The sequence below is a fragment of the Oncorhynchus nerka genome, linkage group LG27 (assembly GCF_034236695.1).
Source record: "Oncorhynchus nerka isolate Pitt River linkage group LG27, Oner_Uvic_2.0, whole genome shotgun sequence".
Taxonomy (NCBI): Eukaryota; Metazoa; Chordata; class Actinopteri; order Salmoniformes; family Salmonidae; genus Oncorhynchus; species Oncorhynchus nerka.
In genome coordinates, this window is record NC_088422.1 from 88110282 (window position 1) to 88121643 (window position 11362).

Genomic DNA, 11362 nt, shown 5'->3' on the forward strand with positions numbered 1-11362 from the left:
AGAGACAGAGAAAGAGAGCCAGCGAGAGACAGAGAAAGAGAGCCAGCGAGAGAGAGAGAGAGAGAGAGAGAGAGAGAGAGAGAGCCAGCGAGAGAGAGAGAGAGAGAGAGCCAGCGAGAGAGAGAGAGACAGAGAGCCAGCGAGACAGAGAGAGAGAGAGAGAAAGAGAGAGAGAGACAGAGAGCCAGCGAGAGAGACAGCGAGAGAGAGAGACAGAGAGCCAGCGAGAGAGAGAGACAGAGAGCCAGCGAGAGAGAGAGAGACATAGAGAGAGAAAGAGAGCCAGCGAGAGAGATAGAGAAAAAGAGAGCCAGCGAGAGAGACATAGAGAAAAAGAGAGCCAGCGAGAGAGAGCGATAGAGAGAGAAAGAGAGCCAGCGAGAGAGAGAGACAGAGAGAGAAAGAGAGCCAGCGAGAGAGAGAGCGACATAGAGAGAAAGAGAGCCAGCGAGAGAGAGAAAGCGACAGAGAGAGAGAGCCAGCGAGAGAGAAAGCGACATAGAGAGAGAGAGCCAGCGAGAGAGAGAGACAGAGAGAGAGAGAGAGCGACATAGAGAGAGAGCCAGCGAGAGAGAGAGAGTGACAGAGAGAAAGAGAGCCAGCGAGAGAGAGAGCGACATAGAGAGAAAGAGAGCCAGCGAGAGAGAGAGCGACATAGAGAGAGAAAGAGAGCCAGCGAGAGAGAGAAAGCGACAGAGAGAAGGAGAGCCAGCGAGAGAGAGAGCGACATAGAGAAAGAGAGCCAGTGAGAGAGAGACAGAGAGAGAAAGAGAGCCAGCGAGAGAGAAAGAGACAGAGAGAGAAAGAGAGCCAGCGAGAAAGAAAGAGACAGAGAGAGAAAGAGAGCCAGCAAGGGAGAAAGAGACAGAGAGAGAGAGAGAGAAATTAGACAAAAGGCAGAGAAAGAGAGTGAGAGAGACAGATCATTGTTTTGTGATGCCATTGATATGAACCATCTCCTTGGTTGTAATAAAGTGTAGCTATATAAAGTGTATACTGACCATCTCCAGCTCAATGTCCAGCTGCTTGGACTGGCCAAACACAGGAGGCTTAGCTAAGAGAGAACACAATGGAAGAGGAAGACCGTTAGTGAGGGACACAAAAACAAAGTGACACTGGTCTGAGAGGTTTTGTGTGTGTGTGTGTGTGTTTCTCTTTGAATTCAGAGTCTGCTTTGATTTTCAGACTAGGCGTTGTGTTTCATTACATTGGTCGGGTCTCATCTGTCCAGAGGGTCTGCGTATGGGGGTCCCAGACACCACTATGGAAGAGGCCCTGCCATGATACCCCACGGGCAGCCTCAACCTGAGGGACACAATCAGTCAGTCAAACAAACATAATTGTAAGTCGCTCTGGATAAGAGCGTCTGCTAAATGACTTAAATGTAATGTAATAATCATTTGGGGGGGTTTATATTTGTCACACAAGTGTTTCTTGCAGATCCCAACTCCCCCTAAGACAGCCACAGAGAGTGTGATCACCATTGTCAAGAGCCCCTAGAGACATTGGGGTTAAGTGCCTTGCTCAAGGGCACAGGGACCAATTTTTTTCACCGTATCAGCTCCGGGATTGGAACCAGCAACCTTTTGGTTACTGGCCCAACACTCTAACCTTGAGGCTACCAATCAATTATTCAGCCAGCCAGCCAGTCCAATAAACAGGCAATTAGTCAGTCAGCCAGCCAGTCAGTCAGTTAGCCAGCCAGCCAATGTGTCAGTCAGCTAGGCAGCCAGCCAGTCAAACAAACAGCTAGTCAATCAGTCAGGCAATCGTTCAGCCAATCAATCCGTTTGTTTATAGCATTGTACAAATACAGAAATACGGATCCAGAGAGAGTAAGAAATGAAGAAAAATGGAAAGAGAGACAGAAAGAAGAGAGGTTCTACATAGAGGTTCCCAACCGTGACAAAGACAACAGCCATATGAACAGCAGCTGTGGTGTCTGAAGGATGGTGCAGTGTTGGACTGCAGACTCACTGACTGACTGACTGGAAGGATGGTGCAGTGTTGGACTGCAGACCCACTGACTGACTGACTGGAAGGATGGTGCAGTGTTGGACTGCAGACTCACTGACTGACTGACTGGAAGGATGGTGCAGTGTTGGACTGCAGACCCACTGACTGACTGACTGGAAGGATGGTGCAGTGTTGGACTGCAGACCCACTGACTGGAAGGATGGTGCAGTGTTGGACTGCAGACCCACTGACTGGAAGGATGGTGCAGTGTTGGACTGCAGACTCATTGACTGGAAGGATGGTGCAGTGTTGGACTGCAGACCCACTGACTGGAAGGATGGTGCAGTGTTGGACTGCAGACTCACTGACTGGAAGGATGGTGCAGTGTTGGACTGCAGACTCACTGACTGACTGACTGGAAGGATGGTGCAGTGTTGGACTGCAGACTCACTGACTGACTGACTGGAAGGATGGTGCAGTGTTGGACTGCAGACTCACTGACTGACTGACTGGAAGGATGGTGCAGTGTTGGACTGCAGACTCACTGACTGACTGACTGGAAGGATGGTGCAGTGTTGGACTGCAGACTCACTGACTGACTGCCTGGAAGGATGGTGCAGTGTTGGACTGCAGACTCACTGACTGACTGACTGGAAGGATGGTGCAGTGTTGGACTGCAGACTCACTGACTGACTGACTGGAAGGATGGTGCAGTGTTGGACTGCAGACTCACTGACTGACTGCCTGGAAGGATGGTGCAGTGTTGGACTGCAGACTCACTGACTGACTGACTGGAAGGATGGTGCAGTGTTGGACTGCAGACCCACTGACTGGAAGGATGGTGCAGTGTTGGACTGCAGACTCACTGACTGACTGACTGGAAGGATGGTGCAGTGTTGGACTGCAGACTCACTGACTGACTGACTGGAAGGATGGTGCAGTGTTGGACTGCAGACCCACTGACTGGAAGGATGGTGCAGTGTTGGACTGCAGACTCACTGACTGACTGACTGGAAGGATGGTGCAGTGTTGGACTGCAGACCCACTGACTGACTGACTGGAAGGATGGTGCAGTGTTGGACTGCAGACCCACTGACTGGAAGGATGGTGCAGTGTTGGACTGCAGACTCACTGACTGACTGACTGGAAGGATGGTGCAGTGTGGGACTGCAGACTCACTGACTGACTGCCTGGAAGGATGGTGCAGTGTTGGACTGCAGACTCACTGACTGACTGACTGGAAGGATGGTGCAGTGTTGGACTGCAGACCCACTGACTGGAAGGATGGTGCAGTGTTGGACTGCAGACTCACTGACTGACTGACTGGAAGGATGGTGCAGTGTTGGACTGCAGACTCACTGACTGACTGACTGGAAGGATGGTGCAGTGTTGGACTGCAGACCCACTGACTGGAAGGATGGTGCAGTGTTGGACTGCAGACTCACTGACTGACTGACTGGAAGGATGGTGCAGTGTTGGACTGCAGACCCACTGACTGACTGACTGGAAGGATGGTGCAGTGTTGGACTGCAGACCCACTGACTGGAAGGATGGTGCAGTGTTGGACTGCAGACTCACTGACTGACTGACTGGAAGGATGGTGCAGTGTTGGACTGCAGACCCACTGACTGGAAGGATGATGCAGTGTTGGACTGCAGACTCACTGACTGACTGACTGGAAGGATGGTGCAGTGTTGGACTGCAGACTCACTGACTGACTGACTGGAAGGATGGTGCAGTGTTGGACTGCAGACTCACTGACTGACTGACTGGAAGGATGGTGCAGTGTTGGACTGCAGACTCACTGACTGACTGACTGGAAGGATGGTGCAGTGTGGGACTGCAGACTCACTGACTGACTGACTGGAAGGATGGTGCAGTGTTGGACTGCAGACTCACTGACTGACTGACTGGAAGGATGGTGCAGTGTTGGACTGCAGACCCACTGACTGGAAGGATGGTGCAGTTTTGGACTGCAGACTCACTGACTGACTGACTGGAAGGATGGTACAGTGTTGGACTGCAGACTCACTGACTGACTGACTGGAAGGATGGTGCCGTGTTGGACTGCAGACTCACTGACTGACTGACTGGAAGGATGGTGCCGTGTTGGACTGCAGACTCACTGACTGACTGACTGACTGACTGGAAGGATGGTGCAGTGTTGGACTGCAGACTCACTGACTGGAAGGATGGTGCAGTGTTGGACTGCAGACTCACTGACTGGAAGGATGGTGCAGTGTTGGACTGCAGACTGACTGACTGGAAGGATGGTGCAGTGTTGGACTGCAGACTCACTGACTGACTGACTGGAAGGATGGTGCAGTGTTGGACTGCAGACTCACTGACTGACTGACTGACTGGAAGGATGGTGCAGTGTTGGACTGCAGACTCACTGACTGACTGACTGGAAGGATGATGCAGTGTTGGACTGCAGACTCACTGACTGACTGACTGGAAGGATGGTGCAGTGTTGGACTGCAGACTCACTGACTGACTGGAAGGATGGTGCAGTGTTGGACTGCAGACTCACTGACTGACTGGAAGGATGGTGCAGTGTTGGACTGCAGACTGACTGGAAGGATGGTGCAGTGTTGGACTGCAGACTGACTGGAAGGATGGTGCAGTGTTGGACTGCAGACTGACTGGAAGGATGGTGCAGTGTTGGACTGCAGACTGACTGGAAGGATGGTGCAGTGTTGGACTGCAGACTGACTGGAAGGATGGTGCAGTGTTGGACTGCAGACTGACTGGAAGGATGGTGCAGTGTTGGACTGCAGACTGACTGGAAGGATGGTGCAGTGTTGGACTGCAGACTGACTGGAAGGATGGTGCAGTGTGTGAAAGAACTGAAACCGCCCGAACGCTCCAGTCAATTAGAGAAAACTAATTGTGTCCCTCACACATCATAGGTCACAGTACAGCACCAGGCCTTAGCATGTTTCTCTCCCCCTTTCTCCCTCTCTATCTTGTTCTCTCTCTTTTCTTATTTTTCCCTCTTATTCTCTCCTCTTCTATCTCTCTTTTTATATATAATTTATTTTTCTCACCGTGTCTCTCTCCAAATAACCACCAGGAGAGATAAAAACTCAAACAAGAAAAGCTACATTGTTATCTGAGTTTGACTTCTAGTGGATGGTTTTCAGAGAACCTGACCAATATGGTTAGTTAGTGAGTTACTCTGTCTACATCTAATAATATGGTTAGTTAGTGAGTTACTCTGTCTACATCTAATAATATGGTTAATTAGTGAGTTACTCTGTCTACATCTAATAATATGGTTAGTTAGTGAGTTACTCTGTCTACATCTAATAATATGGTTAGTTAGTGAGTTACTCTGTCTACATCTAATAATATGGTTAGTTAGTGAGTTACTCTGTCTACATCTAATAATATGGTTAGTTAGTGAGTTACTCTGTCTACATCTAATAATATGGTTAGTTAGTGAGTTACTCTGTCTACATCTAATAATATGGTTAGTTAGTGAGTTACTCTGTCTACATCTAATAATATGGTTAATTAGTGAGTTACTCTGTCTACATCTAATAATATGGTTAGTTAGTGAGTTACTCTGTCTACATCTAATAATATGGTTAGTTAGTGAGTTACTCTGTCTACATCTAATAATATGGTTAGTTAGTGAGTTACTCTGTCTACATCTAATAATATGGTTAGTTAGTGATTTACTCTGTCTACATCTAATAATATGGTTAGTTAGTGAGTTACTCTGTCTACATCTAATAATATGGTTAGTTAGTGAGTTACTCTGTCTACATCTAATAATATGGTTATAGTTAGTGAGTTACTCTGTCTACATCTAATAATATGGTTAGTTAGTACGTGGGGAATGAAAAACAGAGATATACACTGAGTGAACAAAACATTAAGAACACCTTTCTAATACTGAGTTGCAACCCCCCTCCTCAATTCGTCAGAGCACGGACTGCAAGATGTCAAAAGCCTTCCACAGGGATGCTGTCCCATGTTGGCTCCAATGCTTCTCACAGTTGTGTCAAGTTGGCTGGATGTCCTTTGTGTGGTGGACCATTGTTGACACACACAGGAAACTGTTCAGTGTGTAAAACCCAGCAGAGTTGCAGTTCATGACAAAAACCAGTACACCTGCCACCTACTACCATACCCCGTTCAAATGCACTTAAATCTTTTGTCTTGTCCATTCACCCTCTGAACGGCACACATACACTATCTATGTTTCAATTGTCTCAATGATTAAATTATTATTTAACCTGTCTCCTCCCCTTCATCTACACTGATTGAAGAGGATTTGACAAGTGACATCAATAAGGGATCATATCTTTCACCTGGATAGTCTGTCACAGAAAGAGCAGATGTTCGTTAATGTTTTGTCCACTCAGTGTAGTTGTGGAACAGGGAACCCTACAGGGAACCCTATTCCCTTTGTAGTTTACTACTTAGACAAGAGCTTTTTGGGCCGAGTGGCGCAGCAGTTTAAGGCACTGCATCTCAGTGCTAGAGGCATCACTACAGACCCTGGTTCGATTCCAGACTGCTTCACAACCGGCCGTGATTGGGAGTCCCATAGGGCGGCGCACAATTGTCACAGCGTCGTTAGGGTTTGGTAGTACGTCATCGTAAATAAGAATTTGTTCTTAACTGACTTGCCTAGTTAAGTAAAGGTAAAAATTTTAAAAAAAAGTTGTGCACTATAAAGGGAATAGGATGCCATTTGGGACACAGATGAAGTGTTGGTTGTCATATCATACCAGTTGGGCATCAGGGCATTCTCCTTCCCTCGGAACATAATGCCAACATTGGTGGCATGGTCCCTGGATGAGTAGAAGTCAGTGTAGTCACCTGTGTGTGGTTATATATAGATGCATGTTTGTGTGTGTGATGGAGAGAGAGAAAGAGGGCAATTAGGTGACACTGTTAAATATGTACAGTGAACCAATGATCAGCCTTCAGAACCTTTTATATCAACATTTAGATCAACACAAATCTCACAATCACTAGTAAAGTTCTATTGGTTAACAGCGCCCCCTCTTGTTCAAGCATTATACAAACACCTCAATTGCATTGTCTTGACTCCTCGCGTCCTATCTCCTTGCTTCCTTCTCAAACACATTGGATGATCCTCTCATCTGATACAGGGTCAGATTTGGTTTAATACCACTGAGAGTTAAAGTTAGCAATGGCAGAGCCATAAATCTGATCCTAGATCTATGCTTAGGGACATTTGTAGGACACATCAAGCTCAGTGAAGAGACAGGAGGAGTGAAATATTGGGTGCATGTCAATAGTCTAAAGTGGCTTCCTCTCCTTGCCTCTTGTCCTACTGTTTAACAACTCACCTATCTCAGCAGGCAGATGCATCATGGCTGAACTCTTATGGAAGAACGCTCTGAGACATAAACACACACACATTACAGAAAAGTAAACATGCTACAAACCACGATAGAAAATTAAAGGATAAGGGAATACAAGAACATAATATGATTCTGATTGCGGCCAAAAACCATATCCTAAACAATTAATATAATAATTCAATATATTTGACATGAACTGTTGAAGTGTTATAGAAGTACTATAGAAGTGTTATTGAATATAGAAGTGCTATAAATTATATACGTGTTATTGAATATAAAGTGTTATTGAATATAGAAGTGTTATTGAATATAGCAGTGCTATAAAGTATAGAAGTGTTAGAATATAGAAGTGCTATAAAGTATAGAAGTGTTATAGAATATAGAAGTGTTATAGAATATAGAAGTGCTATAGAAGTGCTTCTTACATATGGCAAAATCCAATAAATACCGTAATTGTAAAAAAGTGCTACAGAAGTGCTGGAGACTGACCTGCTCCTGAGGCTGACGTCGTCTCTGAGCGTGGTCTCGTTGGCAGACAGCAGCTGCTGAAGACTCCTCCTGGCCTCCCTCCATGCCTCGTACCCCAGACCCATGAACGCATTCAGGGTCGGCTAGTCGAGAGGTTGGAACATATGATGGAGCAAACAAATAAAAATCTAAAGTATTATTTGATTTTATACTGTATATAGCCCTCATAACAAGTAACCCAGCCTGGACCCCCGAGGAGCAAGAAACCCAGCCTGGACCCCCGAGGAGCAAGAAACCCAGCCTGGACCCCCGAGGAGCAAGAAACCCAGCCTGGACCCCCGAGGAGCAAGAAACCCAGCCTGGACCCCCGAGGAGCAAGTAACCCAGCCTGGACCCCGAGGAGCAAGAAACCCAGCCTGGACCCCCGAGGAGCAAGTAACCCAGCCTGGACCCCAGAGGAACAAGTAACCCAGCCTGGACCCCCGAGGAGCAAGTAACCCAGCCTGGACCCCCGAGGAACAAGTAACCCAGCCTGGACCCCCGAGGAGCAAGAAACCCAGCCTGGACCCCCGAGGAGCAAGTAACCCAGCCTGGACCCCCGAGGAGCAAGTAACCCAGCCTGGACCCCCGAGGAGCAAGTAACCCAGCCTGGACCCCCGAGGAGCAAGAAACCCAGCCTGGACCCCAGAGGAGCAAGAAACCCAGCCTGGACCCCAGAGGAGCAAGAAACCCAGCCTGGACCCCCGAGGAGCAAGAAACCCAGCCTGGACCCCGAGGAGCAAGAAACCCAGCCTGTACCCCGAGGAACAAGTAACCCAGCCTGGACCCCGAGGAACAAGAAACCCAGCCTGGACCCCAGAGGAGCAAGAAACCCAGCCTGGACCCCAGAGGAGCAAGAAACCCAGCCTGGACCCCCGAGGAACAAGTAACCCAGCCTGGATCCCCGAGGAGCAAGAAACCCAGCCTGGACCCCCGAGGAGCAAGAAACCCAGCCTGGACCCCGAGGAACAAGAAACCCAGCCTGGACCCCGAGGAGCAAGAAACCCAGCCTGGACCCCGAGGAGCAAGAAACCCAGCCTGGACCCCCGAGGAGCAAGAAACCCAGCCTGTACCCCCGAGGAACAAGTAACCCAGCCTGGACCCCCGAGGAACAAGAAACCCAGCCTGGACCCCAGAGGAGCAAGAAACCCAGCCTGGACCCCAGAGGAGCAAGAAACCCAGCCTGGACCCCCGAGGAACAAGTAACCCAGCCTGGATCCCCGAGGAGCAAGAAACCCAGCCTGGACCCCTGAGGAGCAAGAAACCCAGCCTGGACCCCCGAGGAACAAGAAACCCAGCCTGGACCCCCGAGGAGCAAGAAACCCAGCCTGGACCCCCGAGGAACAAGTAACCCAGCCTGGACCCCCGAGGAGCAAGTAACCCAGCCTGGACCCCCGAGGAACAAGTAACCCAGCCTGGACCCCCGAGGAGCAAGTAACCCAGCCTGGACCCCCGAGGAACAAGTAACCCATCCTGGACCCCCGAGGAGCAAGTAACCCAGCCTGGACCCCCGAGGAGCAAGTAACCCAGCCTGGACCCCCGAGGAGCAAGTAACCCAGCCTGGACCCCCGAGGAGCAAGTAACCCAGCCTGGACCCCCGAGGAGCAAGTAACCCAGCCTGGACCCCCGAGGAGCAAGTAACCCAGCCTGGACCCCCGAGGAGCAAGTAACAGAACAGTGGCAAGGAAAAACAACCTCAAAGGAAGAAACTTCAAGAGAAAACAGGCATGTTTGCAAGTTGAATGCAAGTCCAATTTGTTTTGACGTTGGTGTGGGGGCGGCTCTCACTCATGCAAGCAGGTCTCTTCATTGACGCCCCCAGGGGTGGAAATGGGGGGAACCGGGTTCCAGGAGGGAAAATATCCTCGGGGGAACCTGTGCATTTAAGATTAAATTCAAGGAGTGAAATCATGACAGAAAATATTCTTCTTTCATTTCCTGTTGATACCTCATGTGATTTCAACAGCATGATGAGGCTTTCTCTCCTTGTCTCATTCCCCCATCAGCACTAATGTGACAGAACTGGACAGGCGAAAGACAATTCCCAGTAGGAATTCACCATTGTGCTTTAACAGATCCTGTTATGTCAGGATCCAGCTGAAGGGGGGAGACAGTTGGGAGGCAGCAGCACAAAAGGCCTCCAGACAATAGGGGCGGCAGGGTAGCCTAGTGGTTAGAGCGTTGGACTAGTAACCGGAAGGTTGCAAGTTCAAACCACCGAGCTGACAAGGTACAAATCTGTCGTTCTGCCCCTGAACAGGCAGTTAACCCACTAGGCAGTCATTGAAAATAAGAATTTGTTCTTAACTGACTTGCCTAGTTAAAGGTCAAATAAAAAATAGTAGTATTAGGAACCCATTCAGAGGGCGAGAGGAGACACTCCAAACCAATTCACACTACTTAATGTACTGTATAGTCCACAATATATGAAGCATACATCCTAATTGATGACTCGGGTATGGATTTTCTCAAGGAAGAAAAGCAGTGCATCGTGGCCATTGAATAGACCTACCCTCCTAGCATACTGCACTATTGGCTACATAAGGTAGGCCCATGTAGCTGTAAACGTGCCATGTTACATTTCCAGGTGAATGCATAATGTATATTGCCATCAGTGCCGATAAGAAATATCAACCATCAATACGAGACATTGAGGAGCATTATACATTTTGATGGCCTTACCTGGTCAAACACATCCTGGTGATTGGAGAGCACAGGGCCTTTGAAGAGTGATTTTATAACGCTCAAATCCAAAATCTGATCTCCAATCGCAACCCCAATCCGGTGCCTGGGCTAAGTGACACGAGACATTTGTGAAAACAGTAAACAGGAATGAAATACTAAAATGGAACGATATTGGAGAAGCTACTTTGTAAACTACAATGTTTCATCCAAGAGAACCTCACGTTTCCACAGTGGTTTGTAACATTTTATCCAAAGAAAAACCATTTGCATGCCCTAGTTTTATGGCACAGGAGTGTTTAGGAAAACCGATTCAACTAAAAGTACAACACATTTATCGTCATACTCACATTTTCCGGTGTCGAGAACACGCCATATGGTAAATTGTGATAGGAGAAGTCGGACTTTTCGTCAATTTTTACAAAAGACATTTTGAAATTGCAGTTGTTCTCCGGTATACTTTCCAAGGTAAGCAACAGCGTGAGTAACTTCTTCCAGATGTTGACCGCAGCCATAGGACAGTCCGCCTCCCACAGAATGAACCAACGACCAATAGGAAACGATCTCTTATATCCACCCTTTTTCAAGAACTGTGATTAACCCAAAACGGTTTGAAAATGACTCAGCAAAAATGATGCGGTCTAGAACTGATTACCCTTTATTGATTGGGGTGTGATAAATATTACCCTATTAAAAAAGTTACAAGTTACGAGTGACGTTATTTTGTGATATCAATGAAGTAGACTGTTAAACTGCGTTTACACAGGCAGCACAATCCTGATTTCCCCCCCCACAAATTGGTATTTTGATCAATCACAAAATCTTTTCATTCATATTTTTCAGAGATGATCTGACTGGCCAAAATGCAA

The 11362-nt window shown here is 48.0% G+C and overlaps 1 protein-coding gene across 1 annotated transcript in view; it reads right to left on the reverse strand.

The window, feature by feature from the left end:
- The window catches only part of fah (fumarylacetoacetate hydrolase (fumarylacetoacetase)), a 33342-nt gene extending 22308 nt beyond the window's left edge, over window positions 1–11034 (reverse strand). Inside the window, exons 1-7 of the mRNA XM_065012234.1 lie at window positions 10844–11034; window positions 10494–10604; window positions 7794–7915; window positions 7290–7339; window positions 6702–6792; window positions 1208–1305; window positions 1002–1054 (exon numbers count right to left, since the gene is read on the reverse strand). Of these exons, the coding sequence (XP_064868306.1) occupies window positions 1002–1054; window positions 1208–1305; window positions 6702–6792; window positions 7290–7339; window positions 7794–7915; window positions 10494–10604; window positions 10844–11008 (690 nt within the window). The 5' untranslated portion in view covers window positions 11009–11034. The remainder of the gene's footprint in view (window positions 1–1001; window positions 1055–1207; window positions 1306–6701; window positions 6793–7289; window positions 7340–7793; window positions 7916–10493; window positions 10605–10843) is intronic.
- Between the last annotated feature and the right edge of the window lie 328 nt (window positions 11035–11362).